Source organism: Rhinopithecus roxellana, chromosome 15 (assembly GCF_007565055.1).
Source record: "Rhinopithecus roxellana isolate Shanxi Qingling chromosome 15, ASM756505v1, whole genome shotgun sequence".
NCBI classification, from domain to species: domain Eukaryota; kingdom Metazoa; phylum Chordata; class Mammalia; order Primates; family Cercopithecidae; genus Rhinopithecus; species Rhinopithecus roxellana.
In genome coordinates, this window is record NC_044563.1 from 73,961,913 (window position 1) to 73,984,341 (window position 22,429).

At 42.4% G+C, this 22,429-nt stretch overlaps 1 protein-coding gene across 1 annotated transcript in view; it reads right to left on the reverse strand.

Moving 5' to 3' along the window:
* Positions 1-3,717: 3,717 nt before the first annotated feature.
* The window catches only part of UBASH3B (ubiquitin associated and SH3 domain containing B), a 38,362-nt gene continuing 19,650 nt past the window's right edge, over positions 3,718-22,429 (reverse strand). Inside the window, exons 7-13 of the mRNA XM_030918372.1 lie at positions 21,149-21,269; positions 20,393-20,515; positions 18,756-18,848; positions 16,781-16,925; positions 11,781-11,887; positions 10,109-10,218; positions 3,718-8,451 (exon numbers count right to left, since the gene is read on the reverse strand). Coding sequence (XP_030774232.1) covers positions 8,314-8,451; positions 10,109-10,218; positions 11,781-11,887; positions 16,781-16,925; positions 18,756-18,848; positions 20,393-20,515; positions 21,149-21,269 — 837 coding nt within the window. The 3' untranslated portion in view covers positions 3,718-8,313. The remainder of the gene's footprint in view (positions 8,452-10,108; positions 10,219-11,780; positions 11,888-16,780; positions 16,926-18,755; positions 18,849-20,392; positions 20,516-21,148; positions 21,270-22,429) is intronic.

Below are 22,429 nucleotides of genomic sequence, written 5' to 3' on the forward strand. Positions count from 1 at the left end.
GGTTAAAGCCGTAAAGGGGCTTATTAGTTGAGTCTTCAGTCACTTGTTGAATATACCTTTGGATTAAAATTTTGGTTTATATTCAGAGCATGTTAAAAACATTTTTGTTTTGTTTTGTTTTGTTGGTTTGTTTTCTGCCTTCTCATTTGAGCTAAAAAGGTACTTTATACTCAAAAGGAAAAATTTGATTATTAATTACCCTGAACCTCTAAAAACTTCCAGTATTTCTCTGTACCTGTCAATTCATTCCCCTGTCTTATCTAAGAAACCATCCCTCTTAAAATGCAAACTTCAGGGAAAGAAAAGCCAGGAAATGAGAATGTTTGCTGTTTGCCCAAAACTGGTAATAATATACTTAAAAGACATTTTAAAAGAGTGTTATTCTCAGAAGTCAGCTTAATTAAAAGGTGATATTCAGACTATATATATATTTAAGGCTTTTCTCTTCTTGTTGGGATGTTTTTCCCATGAGAACTTCTTAGTCAGCTGAATTATCCCACACCCCCACTTTTTTTTTTTTTTTTGGCAGAGTCTTAGTCTGTCACCCAGGCTGGAGCACAGTGGTTCCATCTCAGCTCACTGCAACCTCTGCCTCCTTAGTTCAAATGATTCTCCTGCCTAAGCCTCCCAAGTAGCTGGGATTACAGGCATGCACCACCACACCTGGCTAATTTTTGTATTTTTAGTAGAGATAGGGTTTGCCATATTGGCCGGACTGGTCTTGAACTCTTGACCTCAACTGATTCGCCTGTCTTGGCCTCCCAAAGTGTTGGGATTGCAGTCATGAACCACTGTGTCTGGCATTTTCTTTTTTCTTTTTCCTTTTTGCTAACTAGAACTTCATTGGCCTTTTTGGGAAACTTCCAAACTGGCTCGTCTAAAATTTATTTTACCAGTTACCATTTCTGTCTTTCCTTCCTTTTACCACCTTTGATCTTCCACCCAGTTCCCTTGGTACATTCCCCTTCATGCCTCTACCTCTTTACATAGCCAGAACCAAGCCATCTGAGCTTTACATGCTTATTTCTGGCACAGTGAAGTATTTTCTTTCTTCAGAAAGAAGATTGTTTTTGGTCCTCAAACAACTTTCCAATAAACCCCCCAAAACAAAAAACCAAAAACAGACACTTTGCTGATTTAACTTAAACAAATCCCAAGTACATTATTCGTTTTCTCTGGATGTGCAAGCAGCCTTTACATACATCACAAAAGAGCAGAATGAGTTTGGGAATCTGTCAAGCAGAGAACGGCTGAGAACCAGCCAGAAGGCTAAATATAGCCTGGTCTTTTGTCAGATATGAACATTAGCTGTTATGTTTCCTCAGGAAGTAAACCCTGCCAAGGTAGTAGATAGTTGTGTTAATGAAAATCTGTATTCATGTCCTTGGTACAAATTTGCATTCAAGGCTTATTTTAAGATCTTATTAGCCTAACACATAATTACTTCAAAAAATAGGGTCGCCCGGGTATGGTGGCTCATGCCTGTAATCCCAGCACTTTGGGAGGCCAAAGTGGGTGGATTGTCTGAGATCAGGAGTTCAAGACCAGCCTGGCCAACATAGTGAAACTCTGTCTCTACTAAAAATACAAAAAAAATTAGCTGGGAGTGGTGGCGGGCACCTGTAATCCCAACTACTTGGGAGGCTGAGGCAGGAGAATCGCTTGAACCCGGGAGGCAGAGGTTGCAGTGAGCCGAGATCGCGCCATTGTACTCCAGCCTGGGCAACAAGAGTGAAATTCCATCTCAAACAAACACACAAACAAACAAAAACAAAACAAAACAAAACAAAACAAAAATGGTGTATGACTTTTAGAAGTGCAGATCCTAGTTTGAGCTGAATGTGCCCTCTCTCTTACCCAAATTCTCACTCTAGGGATCATTCTTGGTGCAGCTCCTTGAGGTGGATGGTGGGTAGTAGTAAGCCACGAAGGTGACATGGAGTTCAGGGAACAATACCCGAAAATATTGCATCTCAGCATTTTGAATAGTTTAAGATGAAGGAATGTGAGAAAACAACAGGAACAGGAAGGTCACTTTGACCATTCCTCCCTTCCCACCCTTCTCCCCTGAATCAGGTGATAAAACCTAGGAAGGACTCTAACCTTTCCTAAGGAGGTTATGTTTCCTAGCTGTTATGCTAGGAAAGGTGTCTTCCCTAGACCCAAAGAAAATGAGCACCTTCATCTCTGAAGACAGAGGGACACCCAGGGGAATCTGAACACACAGGCCTCAAGTCCTCCCAGTTTATTACCATCAGATCATACTTTTAGCTCTATCATTTTTCTCCATGACTGTCTACTCTTCATCAAATTTTGCATTGAAATATTCAGGTTTACTGGTTTTCTTCAAATCTTCATTTCCTTATGAAGGCTTTTGTGTTATGTAAAGGAACACAGGGAACTTCCCCCCCAAATATGGCTCCCTGGTATAATGAGTATTTTGGGTTTTTATCTGTTTGAGTCTCTCTTTGTTGCCCAGGCTGGAGTACAGTGACATGATCATGGCTGTCACCTACACATTCTGGGCTCAAGCGATCCTCCCACCTCAGCCTCCTGATTAGCTGGGACCACAAGTGCACACCACCACACCTGGCTAATTTTTGTATTTTTTTTGTAGTGACAGGGTCTTGCTATGTTGCTTAGGGTGGTCTCGAACTCCTGGGCTCAAGCAGTTCTCCGGCTCTGGTCTCCAAGAGTACTGGGATCACAGGTGTGAGCCACAACACCTAGCTGAGTATTTTGAATTAAAGGCCCTTAGAGATCAACAGATGCTAGAAGAAACCTTTCCCCTATCTACATAAAGACTGAACAGACCCACCAAGGAGAACTGCTTTTCCTTCCTCTGTCCCCTGTCTTTCAGTCCTCTACCTGTCCCAAAGCACAGGATGAGGTTATTCTCATATCTACCAAAGAAGGAAACAATTACTTCTGGTCCCTTCTCGGAGTTTTCATTGACTGAACTCACATCACGGGAAGGAAGACTAAAGTCTGACAACAAACCTGGACAGACGTTTGTCCCAAATGACTGTCCACTCTGTGGGTCCAACCGACTTTGTCCCAGACCATCGTATGTTCTTCAAGTCCACTGAATTTCTTTAAAAATCATTTACTATCCGCCTAAAATCATCCACACTTCCCCATTCTCTTTCCCCTACGATGTGGGGTATATAAGCCTCTGTATCCCGTTGGGAGATTGGGCACTCACTCTGTGACACTCTACATGCTCACATAGTTAATACATTTATATGCTTTTTCCATTAATCTGCCTCCTGTCAATTATTTTCAGTGAACCTTCAGAGGGTAGAGGCGAAGCTTTCCCTTGGCCCCAAGACATGAAAAACTTATATGCTTTTTCTTTTGTCAATCTATCTTTTGTTATAGGGGCCTCAGCCATGAACCTAGGATAGGTAGAAGGAAAGATATTTTTTGTTCCCTAGTTTGCACATAGGGCAGGGGAAGCATTTTGAATCTTGCTTTTTTCACACACAGTGGGTGCCCAGCTCCCCAGTCTGAATGGCATGGAGGCTTGATGCCTGGTCAGAAGGGTCCAGAGACACACAGTGCTGCTGGAGCATCCTCCCCTTCCATCAGCAGCAAGTGTCCTCTGATCTTTTGAAAACAGAATCACACTCTGAATGCATGTTATGAATAATAATGAACAAAGTAACATCTGAAAACATGATAGGAAGAGACCACTCAGATTTAAAATGACATTGCTCTGCATCAACTAAGAAGTTTCTTTTTATTAAATCATCTATGAACCATTTAATGGAGATGCACCTGAAAGGTGCACCTGTAATTACAATGGTGCCATAGCTGTATCAACAGGGGAGAGCTCTCAGCCAGGAAAGCACAAATGCCACGGAGAGTTTACAAAGAATTTGGCAATACAGGTAGGTGTGGTTTTCCAATAATTACAAATATTCTTCAAATAAATACACCTGAATCACATAGAAAAAAAATACAATAGCCTTATAAATGAGAAAGAAACCAATATACCTCTCCAAAATAACAGGTTTAGAATGATCTGTGTATAACCAAAATGCCTTGGCATGGTGTTTCCATCTTGAGTGGCAATCAAAGAAAGAAGCAGTACATATTTCCCATTATACACATCTATCCTGTACAGAGTCCATGATAGTTGAACAGCTGCAAAATTCCAATTTGTTGTGTAATGGCAGCTAAGTGTAAAATATTTGTAAGAACTGATTGTATATTAAGTTTGACTACTCATCACTATAATTTTAAACCTACATACACCAAACCTACTATTATTTGTATTTTAAAATGAAGTTATTTCATCTGCATTTACAGACAATTTTTTCCCCTTTCCCTTGAATTTTCATTATAGCTAGTCACTTTCCTAGGAAAATTCAATATGTTGAAGTATTAAAGAGAAGCAAATCCAATTTTAATCCTATGTTTAAAAATGAAAAGCATTTGCTATCACCTAACAAAATATCCCCATCACCTTTGTAAAGTGAACATTAACCTAAATAGATGTTAAATCGCTCCTTACCCCACCCTCCTCCGCCTGTCTCATCTCTCCCTGCAAGGCAGCCTTTTAGACTAGCGCCTCTTCTTTCTCACACGTGTGCTGGATTACAATTTAAATGCAAATAACCCTGCACCTCATTATCTAAGTTCGTGCAGACTCAGTAACAGTTGTCTGTGCTGAAGCCTGTGAAATCAAACGGAGGTTCATCTGTATTCTAACACATGGATTACTTAGAGTAATTTCAAAAGAGCAATTCATCACTGCTTTGAAATTAAACACTGGACTTGCAGAGTGCCTAGGTTACGGAGGAATGCCTTTCTTTTACCACATAGGGAAGCCTTTCCACAAAGGCAATGAGATAGGAACCTCTCTTACTGTAGCTGTTCAATTAGTTCCCAAGGACACTAGGTAACTGAAATAACAGACTTCATTTTAATACGAATACAGCTAGTTGAGTGGAAAAGATACATTTATGGTAGTGCTCACACAATGACAGGACAATCTATATGCATTCCAAATACCACTAACAAGGAAATTATCAACAATGATTTACCAAACAGACATCACTCCAGGAGACATTATTTTTTATTTTTTATTTTTTGCAAAATCATCTTTCAAATATAAGGTTACTTTAAAATAATTCTTTGGTTAAAGTATAATTAAAATAAAAAGTAGAAACTCCTCCAAGCCTTTCACTACAGAGTGAAAAATACCCCCCTCTTTCAGCCATCAGATGGCCATTTAATCAGCCATTCAGATTCTATGAATCTAAATGTCATGGAAAACACTGTAATCTGAACTCCATACTGGGGTGAAGCAATAAGCTCCTAGCTACCAATGCAGTGATGGTGAAGAGAGCCTGGGAAAATGAAACCCCCAGCTTATGCATTAAAATGTGCCAATTACTCTCGTCCATGGAGGAACAGATGCGGTATTTTAAAATCACAGGAAACAAAGTTCTATCTGTGACTACCACTGGGGCATTACCGGATTGATGTGGCACACTTGTAGAAGCAGGAAACGGTTTCAGGCTTTCAATCCCAGATTAAAACCTTCAGTTAATTTCATTTCACCTAGTTCATTTCAAATAACTTTCTACATTAAAACAAAATTCTGTACAAGAAACCATTTGCTTCTTATCTGTCAATTCCTTCCTTGCCCTTCCTTCCTTCTCCTCTCCCCAGACATCATTTGTCCTAATAAGCATCAGCTTCAGATCAAAAAGAACCAGCTGCAACTCAGGTTATGTACAATATTAGCCTACACTTTTTGGATGTATATGAAATTGAGTAATATAGTTGTCTGTTTCTTTGATTATACATAGATTCCACATGATTTCCAAATAATTTCTCAGTTGCAGTGCAAGTTTAGTTTTTTAAGTAGGTAAGTGTGCAAGGAGAACTTAATGTGAATCCAGATCTTTTGGGCCATTTTGATAAGCAATTTGAAATAATGAAATTGAAAGCAGAGAAATAAACTCTTTCTTGTTTTCCACCTAAATTATTCAGAAAATTATTTCAGATCTCTATCTCCTTTTGTTTATATAGACCATTGCCTAAGGCAGTGTCCATATTGGACTAAGAACAATGGATTGTAGCCTAGTCAGACAGATTTATCAGGTCATCATATGACTAAGATAACCTAGAGAGATAGAGTGGATAACCTATTCCAGACTCTATTTCATACATTACAGATACTGCCCAGAATACAATGCTACAGTTTCAAGGTGAGGCATTCAAGCACTCAACGCCCACAAAAAATTTGTGGTGAATTTGTTAAAGATTATGGATCTGATTAAACAGTGGATTCACTTCATCACAAATACCAGAAGAATGAATGGTAGGGCCATTACATTAGCTGTAATGTGACTTTTCTTTTAAGACCTTTACTGGGAATATTCCCCTCCAACATTTTATATTAACATGTCACCACAGGGTTATTTCCATACCCAGAAGCTGGGTCAATGTTTGTGCAATGCTAGAAGAAACCATGATTTGTTTCTCAAAATGTAAAATGCATGACATATTTTTCTAAGTGACCTAAAAAAATACAACTATGGGCCAGGTGTGGTGTCTCACACCTGTAATCCTAGCACTTTGGGAGACAGAGGCAGGAGGATCGCTTGAGCCCAGGAGTTCAAGACTAGCCTAAGCAGTATAGTGAGACCCTGTCTCTAAAAACAGAACAAAACAACTATAATCCTTTTGCTGATTAACATATATAGCCAGTATCCTTTCATGTCCTCTTCTTTCTAGGGGTTATCAAGTTGTAGTTTCAAATACAGGCATAGATCTATTTTTATATACCTCACGTTTTATGCATCTGAGTTTTAAAACACAGCCAATGTTACTGCAACATACAAACATTCATTTTACACTAACTACTGTTTCTTTAAAGGGCTGGCATTTCACTTTGCATACATCTTCTACAGAGTGAACTATACCATAGGAGACCATCGTCTGTGGCCATCAACAGTCAGATAGTCACACAATTAAACAGATATTGATAACTGATGATTTGGTTTGATTGTCATTCATTTTTCTTTTAAATAAACTCCCTCTAAAGGCAGGAAGTAAGTATAATGAGAAACCACAGAATGTGGCTCTCCAAATTTCCTCAAGTAGCCCTACCTATATATTTTAAATTATCATAGAAAAACAAAACGACAGCACAAGTAGCAGTGCAGCCATGACTGTCATCATTTATATTAGTTCCCTGACTTACTATACATCCCTGGTATAACTGATGCATTTGTGGATGTTCTGTTATGGTTGACATGTACTGTAAGTGTACAGCAACCTGACCCTTGGTATGGTTTGCAAACACGTCCATATTGCACAGAGTGAACTTCTTGCTGCAAGTAATATATCTAACATACATCCTTTCAAAATGTAACATCCTTAACTAGTTAACATAGTCTAGAGGCTAGACTATGAGTCTAGAGTCTAGGCTTTGCCCCTAGGCAAAGACAAGCAAATATTGGTGATTTAGAAATGCAGTAGCACATTAGGCTACAACACGGGTAATTCCAAGTCACTTCATATTTTGCAAGTTCTTTGCTCCTATGATTGAATACTTCAAACACGTATCTTATCTTTCCTCCTGAGTATCCAAAAGTGCTTTGGAGAGCAAAAGTGCTTTGTCTCCCCATTTCACAGAAGCAAGGGGGTGGGAAGGGCTGTAGCAAGAAGGGCCAGCTGCTGTAGAGAGAATGTGGCAGTACCAGGGTAACTTAGCATCCTTAAGCAGGTGTCTTCAGCCAGCAACACTGGTGTATGGGGGCTATGAGGGTAGGATTTCACGTGTAACCTAAGAACAACTCTCTTCAGGGCATGTTTTCTAATAATCTTAAAAGGATTCCTCAGCTTGGCTCTGCCTAACTGGAAAATGGAGATCAAAAAAAAAAAAAATTCCATCCCCAAACTGCCCTTTCAATGCTCCCCCAGCTGGTCTGGGCACACTCCTTCCTCTTGTACCCCTTAGAGCGGGCCAGCAGCTCCCTCTGGGAGGAATGAGGCCCCTTAGCTGTGCATACCTGGAAGGAACGAAACATTCTCTTCTGTAGCAGGTGCCCCAAGTTAGGGAGACAATTCTCCAAAGCCTTGTGAGCTAGGCAAGAGTCCAGAGAGAACACATTTTTTTTTTCCTCTGAATCAAGTCTTTCTCTCATTTACACAGTCTCATCTTAAGAACTTTAAGTGTGAAAGGAAATGCTAAATTATTCTGAGCTGTCCACTTAGAATGTGGTGTGGATTTTTAAACACACACAAAGACACGTTTCCAAAAGGCCTTTCCATCTTGTTCACTGGTGTGGTTTATTCTTGAAGCAAGGTCTCTCTCCAGTTGAAGCCCCCAGTTGGTCCATGGGTAAGAGGAAGGATTGGTGGATCTGTCAGCTGCCATATTCCAGTTTCTCCTAATTCTTCACAGGAACAAAATCCCAGATATGGGATCTGAAGTTAAGAGTCGTAAAGGAAGGGGATATTAGAAGATAGGTTTAACGCAGAAAAAGAGGACCAAAATACATAAGACTACAATGTCAGGAGTTAATTCCTAATTGCAAGTCAAGTTAAAAAGGCAGCTTAAGGCCAGGCACAGTGGCTCACGCCTGTAGTCCCAGTACTTCGGGAGGCTGAGACAGGCGGATCACTTGAAGTCAAGAGTTCAAGACCAGCCCGGCCAACATGGCAAACCTCGTCTATACTAAAAATACAAAAAATCAGCTGGGCGTGTTGGCGTGTGCCTGTAATCCCAGCTACTTGAGAGGCTGAATCAGGAGAATCGCTTGAACCCAGGAGGCAGAGGTTACAGTGAGCCGAGATTGTGTCACTGCGCTCCAGCTGACAGAGCAAGACTCTGTCTTACGGCCGGGCGCGGTGGCTCAAGCCTGTAATCCCAGCACTTTGGGAGGCCGAGACGGGCGGATCACAAGGTCAGGAGATCGAGACCATCCTGGCTAACACGGTGAAACCCCGTCTCTACTAAAAAATACAAAAAACTAGCCGGGCGAGGTGGCGGGCGCCTGTAGTCCCAGCTACTCGGGAGGCTGAGGCAGGAGAATGGCGTGAACCCGGGAGGCGGAGCTTGCAGTGAGCTGAGATCCGGCCACTGCACTCCAGCCCCGGCGACAGAGTGAGACTCCGTCTCAAAAAAAAAAAAAAAAAAAAAAAAAAAAAAAAAAAAAGACTCTGTCTTAAAACAAAAAAAAAAAAAAAGGAAAAGAAAAAGGCAGCTCAAACATTTCTGAAATTATATTTGGACCCAATGGAAAAGATGCTCCAATTTTAAAAAATTTGTTTCACCCATTTTTTTTTCCTCCTTATCAGTCTCTGTAACATTCAAAGCTGAAGCTGTGCTCTCCCTCACTTCAGTTGTCACAGCAATTTTAAAACTTATTTTTGTCTGTGTCCAGAGAGCTGCATTTACAAACAAGACAAATTCTCTGTCTTCCAGCACTTACAAATGAGGACAGATGCATAAATAAACTTTTCAAAAATGCGAAAAAAAATTGCGAATGAGTTTGAACCAGTTTCTCTGGTGGCAGAGAAAGGAAATATGTAATTCGCCTGAAGGGAAGTGTGTGGGAGGCAGCTGACCAGAAAACCTCTCCCACAGAAAGGAAGACTCCAGCTGTGTGGGTCAGCCTCATGGGTTTTCTGTCTTGCTGTCTTGTTCCTGGCTTTGCCTCTTAGCCCCCTCATTTTAAATTGCTGCATGCCTCAGCCTACCTTCAAGGACCTGTGTTTGAGTTAAGCTTTCAGATGCTGTCTTTTGGACTGACCTCTATTGATCCAACCCAAATTCCCTCCGGGAAATTCAAAGAAGGTCCCTCAGGGAAATCCAGACAATTTGCTTATAATTCCTAGCTGCTTCCTACATTTTAGCTCTTAGAAGCTAGAACTAGCTCTAATACATTGTTTTTCTAACACAAGGCTTAATAAAGTGCCCTGCACAGAGTATCACTCAATACGTCTTGGTTGAGTGAATCAATAAATGAATATTCCCAGCTCAGCATAAACACATGCTTCAAAGAACTTAGTAATCAGCCAGTCACTGTGCTGACCTCAAACTACTAGCCATCACGGACCCCAAAGAGCAAGAATGAATTACCTTTCGGACCATTTGTACGAAGTCCTTGGAGTTCTGAGGTGACAGGCCCTGAAGTTGGCAGGTACAAGCTTCAAGGGAAGATGCGTGGGCCACAATCAGGATGTTATTTCCTGGGGGAAAATGGCAAGGAATGGGAAGACTGTTTCTATAAAGACATGGAAACTGCAAATACTGGAAGCTAACTAAATGCTCTGGAGGGGAGCAAACACACTCAAGAAGAAGACAATTTGCCTGAGCAATATTTTGTAAGTGCTTTGTTATTGATAAGGCAGCCTAATTTTTTTAAAGAAAACATTTTATCTTAAAATAGTTACAGATGTATGAGGCCAGGTGTGGTGGCTCATCCCTGTAATTCCAGTACTTTGAGAGAACGAGGAGGGAGGATCACTCGAGCTCAGGAGTTTGAGAGCAGCCTGAGAAACATAGTGAGACCCTGTCCCTACAGAAAATTAAAAGAAAATTAGCTGGGTGTGGTGACCTATGACTGTAGTTCCAGCTACTTGGGAGGCTGATGTGGGGGGATCACTTGAGCCCAGGAGATTGAGGCTATAGTGAGTCATGATTGCATCACTGCACTCCAGCCTGAGTGACAGGAGCAAGACCCTGTCTCAGTAATAATAATAATTATTATTATTATTGACTTATGAGAGGGTTACATACAATACATATACATATATACCAGCAAGGTCCCATGAACCCTTCCTTCCAGCCCCCTCCAATGGTAACATCTTACATAATTCTGGTACAGTATCAGACCCAGGAAATGGATGCTGGTGCAATACACACAGCGTATTCAGATTTTAGCAGGCGTGTAAGCAGTAGTTTGTGTGTACGTGATGATACAGTTCATGCAATTCTATCATATGTGTAGCTTTGTGTAATACCATGACAATCAAGATACAGAACTACTGTAGGTCCATAGGGCTCTCTGTGTTACTCCTTCTAATATAGTTTTAAACATTCCCACTGTAGAACTGTGAGCACTTGAGACTTTCTGGTTGATAGAACATGTTGTGTACCTTTATGCCAGTGAGTGGCTGATCAATGAAAACTAGAAGGTAGGCATCATCCATAATACTGTTGCTCATGGCTGTCTACTGTTTGAATATAAGTATTTTAACTTAAAAAAAAAAAAAAGAGATGAAGAGAATGTCCAGACTTTTTTTGCAATCTGTCTTTTTCACTAAAAAATTTATAGTGAACAATCTTACATATTAAATATTTGAGCTCAATGTTTAGAAAATTCAATAGCAAACACACTTGAGCCTTACAGAACACTGCTCTTGGTGATAGCAGGGAAGGTGTGTGTGTCTGTGTAGGTGTGTTGTGTGTAGGTGTGCATGCTGCTGGATCAATTATAGGCAAAACAGTGGCATGCTAGAGCTTTTGGAAATTATCAGAGGGAATCTCACAGGGTGCAAGAAGAATAGCTATAATGCAGAATTTAAGTTATTAAGAATAGTAGTTAAGTCTGGTATAAACCCCTGGAATATCTACCATTTTAGGTACTCAGAGAATATTACACATTTAATGTAAAAGTATCTGGAAGAAAATCTGGAAATACATTTCTTTGGTTAGCCAAAGCAAGTTGAAACATCTTGAATAGCCTATTAACCATTATAGAGAAATAATCACGTACGTAAAGATGGAGTTCAGAGTAATAACCACTTACCTTTACTTTTACATTCACTTATTATTTCTTTTGTTACTTGGAAACTTCTACTGATATAAGTATCATAGGATTCTGAAACAACTAATTTGCTGACTGGAATGTGAGGTCTGTAATAGAAAAATGAACAAAGGAAATGAAAACATTTTGATCTTGAGACAAAGGATGATATCGCTCTAAACTTTTATTTCAAGGGCTTTCTAAAGATCCCATAGATCTGTTTGCTTATCCATTTCCCTAGAAAGGAGAAAGGTATAGGGAAGGGTATTTCCACTGTATGAACATGGAGTGGAAATGTACAGAAATAACAGCTACGTGTATGGCGTCACAGTGACCAGGTGAAAAATGAGACATTCAATGCAAGTCTCACTCACAGGATAACATATAAGCCCTTGATTGATGGTCCCAGTCACATAGCTAATACAAAGCAAAGCAGAGATGGGAACCCTCAACCTATTTACATCAGCGGGGATTTCCCAGGCCTCTCTTCAAGAGCTGCAAGGATAGGTTTTAAAAGCAGATATTCGGTCCATCTGATTCTTGGTGAGTTTATAAAACTTCACCAGTCTTTTCCTTTTATTTCTCTCTTATTTTGAACACAGACCACACACTTGGCACAAGGAGAAGTGCAGAGCATAAAGATGAAGACAACCCAATTTCTGTGCTGGAGAAGTTCTCTGTCTGTGGTTGGGGGTGAAGAGGCTAGTGATGTAAATGATAATTACTATACAATCTACAAAGGCATGTGATACTGTGTGTCCCCTACCGGCCTGGGGGCCTGGCTGTCCCCCACCCAAATCTCATCTTGAATTTCCACATGTTGTGGGAGGGACTTGGTGGGAGATAACTGAATCATGGGGGCAGGTCTTTCCTGTGCTGTTCTCGTGATAGTGAGTCTCACGAGACCTGATGGTTTTATTTTTTATTTTACTTTTATTTTATTTTTTGTTATTTTTGTTTGTTTTTTATTTTTGAGATGGAGTTTCACTCTTGTTGCCCAGGCTGGAGTGCAATGGCTTGATCTCGACTCATTGCATCTTCCACCCACTGGGTTCAAGCGAGTCCCCTGCCTCAGCCTCCCGAGTAGTTGTGAATACAGGCATGCACCACCATGCCCAGTTCATTTTGTTTTTTTTTTAGTAGAGACAGGGTTTCACCATGTTGGCCAGGCTGGTCTTGAACTCCTGACCTCAGATGATCCACCCACCTCAGCCTCCCAAAGTGCTGGGATTACAGACGTGAGCCACTGCACCCTGCTGATCTGATGGTTTTAAAAAGGGGAGGTCCCTGCACAAGCTCTCTCTTTGCCTGCTGCAATCCATGTAAGACGTGACTTGCTCCTCCTTGCCTTCCGGCATGATTGTGAGGCTTCCCCAGCCACGTGTAAGTATAAGTCCAATTAAACCTCTTTCTTTTGTAAATTGCCCAGTCCCAGGTATATCTTTGTCAGCAGCGTGAAACGAACTAACACAGCATGGAAGAGGATGATCAAAGCTAGGCTTCCTGTCCTGCTGCCCCTGCATGTCTTCAAACCCAGTCGCCAATGCCCTTGGGGCCCACCTCTGCTTGCCTCCGCCCTGCTTAACTATGTAGAGTTTCTGGTCCACAAGATGTTTATCTTGTTTTCTGGGTACAACTATGTCATTTCAATTTTCTTACTTTGTCAGTTTTCATATTTTGTCTTTCACTGCTGGGTGTTTAGTGCCTGGTGGAGGTGTGGTAAGTTCTCAAAATGAATTCACATGGCCTCTGGATCAGAATATACTATTACTGCTACTATTAGCACTGAAAATATTTACTGAGGTTCCTGTATGTGTCAGGCTCTGTGCAAGCATCCTACTTGCATTCCTTCTGTCTAATCCTCCCAGCAATGCTTTTGTAAATACTGTTTATGGATGACAAAACAGAAGTTCAGAAAGGCTGCAGCTGACTTGCCTATGCTAACACCGTTAGCGACTCTTAGAACCTGGATTTGAACCTGAGTCTGGGGTCTGGCCTGTGAGCCTATCCTCCACACACAGCTTCTGACAGTGCCCTTGTTAAGCCTGCCCTTCTGTGCACATAGGCTTACTGTCCAGAGAGGAAGGATGCCATTCCACTTGAAGGAAGCTTGCATTCTCTCAGCATGCATGTTTCTCCTAGGAAACAGCCTTCTGAGTCCCACAACACCCTGGGGGATAGGTAGAGATCTGAATCACCACTTGTTGGGGCTGCACCTCATTGTTCTGGAGCAAGCTCTTCCTCCTCTTTTTCTCTCTCCATCCCCACCTCTCACCCAGTTCCATCTCCATTTATGTCACCTGATCTCCCAGGCCTGTCCCCTCCCCACAGTGACAAAAGGCCACTTTGTATGGCCCAGGCAGTCATTTCAAGGGTGAGACCATGTAATGTGTGAGATTTATGTAGGTGAAGAGCGGGAGACGTACTGGAATCTGGTTCCTCCTGATCAGTTCTTGCCTATGGCTTCTCCCAGCACCTTTAAGTGGAGCCTGTGAATGACTCCAGTGTCTGGAGCCCTGATGGGCTTGGCCTGAGTCAGAGCTTCCTCACCCCGTCAGCAGGTCATGTCATGCTGCTAGCCACACCTGCAGGCCCTGTACTGTCCTCAGAGTCAGGTGGCCTTCCCACCACCCACTCAACCTGGAATACGGTGCTCTGGAAGTCAGGTGGCATCCCCGAAACAGTATCCTCCCCCATACACTCTCTGCTCCCCACCTTGCTGTGGTCCAGGTTGTAAGCACAGGCCTGTGCTTTGAGCCTCACACCAAAGTTTGATTTGTTTCCCCTCTAACACTCCAGATCCATGCCCTCCCCCAGTCCCCTGCCCCAGTCCCATGCCCCATTCTGAAGCCCCACCCAGCTGGTGTGGAGTTTGTTTTTTCTGCCTTGCTCCTCTGGCCCAGCTCCTCAAGGCTAGGGTTGCTTTTCAATCCCCCAGGCCCTAGGCTGGTCTTCCTGCCTGTGGATGATGCTTCGATATTAGTCACCAGCCTGGTTAGCTTCCCTAACTTGGCTTTCAGTCCCACCTCCCTCCTGTTCTCTTCCTACCCCTGTTGCAAGGTGACAGGGCTCTTTCAGCAGAGCCTGCCTGACTCACACTACCCTGGCTCTCAGGGCTAGCCCTTCTGCCTGTCACCATGTGTCTTCAATCATTTGGGCACCACTTCCTTGCTTCTAAAGGTTTGTTCATTTGGCATCATTAATTTCACAGGGAATTAAACTCCAGGGCTGTCCCTTTCACATGCTTACAATTTGGCTTTCTCAACTGATTTTTCAAATTAGGGGCTTCATCTCCTCCCCCAATTCCCTCACCAAAAAGAAAATGGTTGAATTGAATTCTGATTTGCCGGAGAGGAAAAGGCAATCTGGGATAAGGACTGTGTCCTGATCCCCAAGTTCCTGGCATTCATCCTTCTGCTCACACTGCTGGTGGGGTGTGTATCTGAGTGTACATTGACAGGCTCAGGTAGGATGATTCTGGAGACCCTTGTAAGGCAGCTTGGGAGGCAATGGCAGAACACACCTAAAGGGAATATCAAAGACATAGTTGACCCAAATTGGTCTGGGTGGGACTGGTGGTGAATGATGAAAGTCGCTTAACCAATGTTGGTGGCAACTCCCCCTCTTTCCAGGTCAAAGGGATGCTGGCTGTTGCATGGGGACAACAATTTATTGCTAATTGCCTGCAAAGAGCAGAAAAACGGTGGCCAGAAAGGGGATAGGACAAAATGTGAAGCGTATTCGTAGGGGATCCTGTTGATCGATCTAATCTTATTTTTGAGCAATGCTAATTCCTTTCAGACAAGAAGCAGCAGCACATAACTAGTTAATGGGGTCATCTGAGGTCTTATTTGCTGAGCAGAAAAAATGAGTATGGAAAAAGAAGATATTCTTTATTACCTTAGCTAGAAATGCACATTGCTTTATTTGTGGTTTGGGTAGGTATTTGAAATGAAAGGTCAACAGATATCACATAAGAAAGTTCTGCTTATCTTGACCACTTGTTATTTTTAATTCTTTTTTTTTTTTGACGGAGTCTCACTCTGTCACCAGGCTGGAGTGCAGTGGCACGATCTCGGCTCACTGCAAAACCTCCGCCTCCTGGGTTCAAGCGATTCTCCTGCCTCAGTCCTCCCAAGTAGCTGGGACTACAGGCACGCACCACCACACCCAGCTAATTTTTATATTTTCAGTAGACATGGGGTTTCACCATGTTGGCCAGGGTGGTCTCGATCTCTTGACCTTGTGATCCACCCAGCCCGGCCTCCCAAAGTGCTGGGATTACAGGCGTGAGTCACCGCGCCCGGCCCCTATTATTAATTCTTAATTGTGTACATGCGGATTATTCAGCTGTGAGCAATCTACAAACACTTTTTAAAAATCCCAGCACAGTTGGGTCTAATGGAAAAAGGAAAGGAACAGGAATGGGATGACTGCCCAGAAGATTGCATGGGGCTGGACATGTGGAAAATGATGAATAAAGGTTATTATTGTTATATGTGGTCACTAAATGTATAAATACTTTTAGACAAGTTATTTGAACTCTCTCATATATAAAAATGGTTTACCTACATTCTGGGGATATAGCAATAATAAACAAAGATAATACAGAGATTTAAAAATGCTTTGAAAAATTAAATGTAGAAACTGTAAGACATCGTCATCTTCCTTATTGCTCTAATCTTCTCAACTGCATCATCATTAGCTGGTGCTTATTGCTGGAATGCAAAATGGTTTTATTACACTGAAGCAGGTATAATAAAGTCAGAAATATCCAACACGGGGGTGAGGCTGGAGAATCTAATCCACACTAATGTCAAATATGAAAAAAATGCTGGCTTTTCTCCAGTTTTGATTTCTAAAATCACAGCTCGATTTCCACCACTACTGGACAACTGCCTGTAGGTGATGTCCAGCCCTGTCTCCTTCATGAACCTGGCCTAGTGCTAGTGCAGAAAGCACTTCCACACTGGCCTCAGTAAGCAGCAGTTTCCCAGGCTTACCTGTAGGTTGTATCAACACTCAGGTTGGCTGCAGCTAACTCCGATGGAGGTATCCATGCAGGTAACGTGCTCCCAGCAACCCATTTTGTCCACTCAAATAAGCCGGGCTCTACACGGATCTTCAAGTGATTTTCTTGTTGTAAACCTTAGGGGTAAAATACAGTGAAGATGAAGGAAGTGCCTCTATATTCTCAGGCCAAATTGTTATAAAAATTCTGATAAATCAGTTATTCTCTTTCCTACTGGCTGCTATACATAGCTAAACAGAAGTGGAAGCATGTGGATTTGGACAAGGTTTTTAATTTTTGTGCATTACTAACACATGAGTTTAATACTCCTGCCATACTCCCAGGATGTATGCTGGCTTTAAGTCATATCTGACTTAAGGAAAAAAGCCACAAGTTATTGTCCATATAATTTATTCAAGGCTGGGTTCGGTAGCTCACACCTGTAATCCCAACACTTTGGGAGGCTGAGAAGGGTGGATCACTTGAGGTCAGGAGTTGAGACCAGGCTGGCCAACATGGTGAAACCCCATCTCTACCCAAAACACAAAAATTAGCAGGGTGTGGTGGCATGTACTTGTGGTCCCAGCACTCAGGAGGCTGAGGCAGGAGAATCACTTGAACCCTGGAGGCGAAAGTCGTAGTGAGCCAAGATTGTGCCACTGCACTCCAGGCTTGGTGACACAGTGAGATTCTATCTCAAAAAAAGAAAATTTATTCAATTCTGTGACTACCATAATTCCTCTTTCTTTTTTCTGTTTTTTTTTTTTTTTTGGTTTGTTTTTTTGTTTTTGATAGGGAGTCTCGCCCTGTCACCCAGGCTGGAGTGCGGTGGCCCAATCTTGGCTCACTGCAATCTCTGCCTCCTGGGTTCAAGTGATTCTCTGGCCTCAGCCTCCCGAGTAGCTGGGATTACAGGCACCTGCCACCATGCCCAGCTCTTTCTTTCTTTTTTTTTTTTTTTGTATTTTTAGTAGAGACAGGGTTTCACTGTGTGAGCTAGGATGGTCTCGATCTCCTCACCTCGTGAACTGCCCACCTCGGTGGCTGAGGCGCCTGGCCCCCATAATTCCTCTTTCTAAAGCAAATTCCATGATGGTGTTACCAAGAAAATTCTGATAGTTTCTGAGTATCCAACATCGTGTTTGAATATCATGTAAATTATTCATTTTCTCTATCAGAAAATCGAATGCTGAACATTTACTAGCAGCAGTGCAGAAGCCCTCTGTTTTACTGTAGTGTAGCTGGCTTCCTAGAAATGGTCCCTGCTTAGTTATCGTCATATTGCATGTAGTCCAGTTGTTCTGTGCAAATTTAATACATAAATGCCTTCTGGTAGTGAAAAGGTTTACTTAAGGTTAAAGGACAGAAGATTCAGATGTAGTGTCAAGTTCTTTGTTGGCTTTTATTTCTGGCTCATTCATTTCTTTGGTAGAAGTAAACAGTCTAATCCTGTTCCTTTTAGTTTTCCTTCCCATGAAATGAGAATGGAGATACCTGTAACTCATGCTTCCACAGATTTTAGGGTAAAAGTTGAGTATCTTGGTAGCAATGGTGCTTTTAAAGTCTTTCCAATTAAGTAAAGAAAAAATGATGATTAAGATTTGAGGCTCCTAGGAGCACCACAGGAGGCAAACAACAGATCAAAACAGGAAAGTTATTTGACTATTAAGTGTAAAGAAAGGATCACACTCTATAAGCGCTGAACATTTTGCAAGCCTATAATTCATCCAAGAGCGCTTTAAATTCTCAAAGAAAACATGATTAGTATACTTCCTTTTATTTCACTTAGGCTGCCAGAGTATGTTTTTGTGACTTGGGCAAAGATCGCCTTCTGAAAGAATCCTTGCTTCATTCCAAATTCGAAGTTTTCAACTGGCAAATGTCCCATGACTCTAAGTAATTTATGTGTGGGGCTGCCTAGAAACAGAGGGATGGACTACTTGTTTTTGTCAACCTGCAAGTCTTACCTTTCAAGATATTGTGAGCAGTCTGAACGCAGCGAAGGGACGGGGAGCAGTAGACATGATCGATAATGGTACTGCTCTCTAATAAGGCTTCGCCTGCCAAGAAAACCACAGAAGAATCAGTCTGATGGATTTACTCAGTCTCACCTCGATTCGCAGCGTGAGAGGGGGCCAAGCAGTACGCCCCTGTAAACCCTTCTTTCCTAACTGGGGCTCACATAGAGCCAGTAGTGTCAGCCTTCGTTAGTTTCTAACAAAACCCCTCATCGGTGTCCTGTGAGAGGAAGTGACAGAGCCCTTCTTGTCTTTTCTTTCCCTTCCCTCTGGTGCTAACAAGTGGTAAAGCCTTTAGCTAGGAGATATTAAGAAACAGGACAATACTTTGGCTTCGAGTTTGTGAAAGAGGATTTATTTTATGAATATTAGGTCTTGTTTTAATTTTCTGTGCTAACCAAAATCTCAACATGTCATATTCTTAGACACCAGAGATAAATCCCAACACCTCATACTTTAATGCTATCCTCATAAAATCCACTTCTTTAAAAAAATTTATTATTATTCTTAATTTAATTTTCAGAGATACGGTTTTGCTCTGTCACTCAGGCTGGAGTGCAGGGGTGCGATCATACCTCGCTGCAGCCTCAAACTCCAGGTCTCAAGCAATCCTCCTGACTCAGCCTCTCAAAGTGCTAGATTGTAGGTGAGAGCCACCACGCCGGGCCTGGAAACCAGTTATTTTGTCTACTGGATTAAATCCGAGCACCTTCATACGGTGATCAAGGTCTTCCATGAACTTGCCTTTATCCATCTTGCCAGCCTCATCTCTGCCTTGCCTTGCAATTTATACTCTAGACACAAGGCACTTGGTTTCCCCTGTATTCCTAAGGCTGTTTCTCAAGCCTCAGACAGTTTATGTGGTCCCTCCCACCGAGAATGCCATTTCCTCACTCCTGCTCCTTCTTTGCCCAGCTAACTTCCACTTCAGCTCCCAGCTCACCTCTTCACCTCTTAGATGTCTTTTCGTGTTCCCGTAATATTCTGTGACCACGCATAGCTCTATGTATATCATATTGTATGATATTTATCCACACATAAGTTTGTTTCCCTGACTCACACTTGGGTTCCCCTAGTCCAACACCTTGCACAAGGTAAGTGAGCACTACATATCTGCTAAGTGACTGAACAGGAAAGTACTATCTCCCCGTGGCAGTAATGGAATGGGCTTGCAAAGCGCTGGGCATCTTCAAAGGATCAGTTGGCCTTTATAAATTCAGCAAGTCCAGGGTCCGTCTTCTTCACTCTTGTCCTCTTCCACAGCCATGCTGGCAGATGCTGCTGTCTTGAACTAGAGGCTGACCTGTCTGCTTCCTCCAACAGTGAGCACAGTAACCCAAGCCATTACTGGATCACAAGGTCCTCAATAAGGACCACACCTCATTCACTTTGGTCAACCAACCCAGGGCTGAGCACAGTGTCCTAAACTTAGTGGTTGTGTAGTAAGTTCCTTTTGAATTGAGGAAATTTATTACTTGTAGGAAAGTTATAGAAGCCCCCAGGAAGGGTCCCGCATATCCATGGTACCAGCGTTTTGAAGGAGGAGGCAAGAAATGCCTGCAGTACAGTCACTCCAGGATACTTACCCACTAGTCTCGCTTGCATGCATCCAAACACAGTGATGGGAGCATCTTTCTCGTAATCTCTGAAACCACCACTCCGCTGAGGTAAACTATGAGGCATGTTCAGGTTGCTCCGGATGTAGCGGCCTGAAAAATAAAAAGGTTAGACAGGGGATACATACATTTCTTGTTTACTTGGGACTCCCTTACTGATCCTGACACTCTCCACCCCCATTCCTTCTTGGCCAAAGAGATCACATTGAGCTCTCTGGAGCTGATAGAAAATATCAAGGCTGATACCTTGTTTCATAAAGTGACTTGGAATTCACTCTTCCATTCTACTGACAAAAGTGACATGAGGTAGTTTCTCAGTGAAGGTAATAACCATGCATCCTAAGGCAGGTGAGATTCCCTGGTTAGGTAAGCCTCCGTAGCTTCAAACGCCACTCAAGTGAAAATGGAACCGAGCGAGCCAGGGAGGTTTAATGGCAGGAGCTCTGGCCATGGGATTAGGGCACGTTGCTGCTGCTGACTTTGCCATATGGCCTTGGGCAAGACATCTGTCTTCTTTGGTCCTGGTATCTAAGTTTATAGAATGGGGACAAGAACACTTACTTCTTCCCTAAAGCTCAAGACAATCAGGAGGGGCTTAAAGATAACAGACATTTTCTATAGTACACAAAATTATAAATGACTCCATCCGGATAACTGTAGCATGACTGTGCCCCCTAGAGGCCACTATGGGTATGGCAGTGCTGAGCAGGCCCACCAACAACTCACCTTTGGCATCGAAGCACTGGGACAGCCAGTACTTCCCAAACACAACATCCATCCTCTCACCATGCCGACACACAAAGAGGCATCGCTTCTGGGGGCCGGGCTGGCTGTTGACCCTCAGCGGCTATAGAGAAAGAAAGGATATTAGTGAAGACTCACATGGCAAAGTGGACATGTCTTGGAGCCAGGTGCCAGGTGAGCTGAGCTCTACTACCAAAGTTCTGCCAAGGTATGACTAGGTGAGGACAGTAAGACTCATCCTACAGACCTCATAAGTTATTTTGAGGCTCAAATAAGATAAACTGCATGTCTTTATAAAATGAGAAGGGTTGTGAAAAGGGCATTATTGTTGCTACAGCTGCCCTTTGTAGGAGTAGCATTTGGCCATTACTAAAACATGCCGTACACTTTCAGTTACAGCTCAGAGGTAAAACTAGCCATTCATGTAGAGACAGCCATCTAGTGGGACATCTTCCCCCCCAAGAAGGGGCAATTCATCAACTTCTTCAGGGAGTGAGGGCTTCTGTGATCACAAATGTGTCTACCTTTTCTCTAAAGTGTGTGGTCAGACCACGTGGTCCCCATGGTCCACTCCAGCAATGAGACCCTGTTTTCCTATTCTAATCACAACGTGGGCTCTGCTGTCTGACTATATATATGTTGGTGATCCCCAAAATGAGACAACTGCAACCTCTGGGTGATGACGCAGGCAAACTGAGTCAAAGGCCTGTCCAAATGACTTTGGCTTCTATAACTGCTGCATGGAACCTTACAGATGTTTCTACATTCCTTCTTTCTGATATAGTCAGCTTTTCCCGTTTCCTTAGTGCTGGCCAGCACTTCACATTTGCTTCTAGTTGCCCTGACAAGGCTAATATGTGGAATGGTGGCATGATCCTTCTCATCTCTTTTCCTGTTGTTCCTTAATTCAAATCCTGGGCTCTAGCCACAATGGTCTACTCTCTTGATCCTCAACATGCTTGAACTTTCAGCTTGCCTCTATTTGTACTGTTCAACAACAACTTCCTGCCTCCTTCCATCTCCAACCTTTCTTGAAAAAGTTAACACATACTGAGCATTCATTATATGCCAGTTATTGTGCCAGCCTTATTTTATTATTTTCTTTAATCTTTGTAACAAATTACAAAACAGATACAATTATGGGCATTATTCCTACTTTAGAGAGAAAATTTCCTCCTATGTCTGTGGAACAACCTTCCTTATGAGCCTAGGTTCAAATGTTGGAAGTAACTGTCAGTACTGTTTATCTGACTCTTCCTAGCC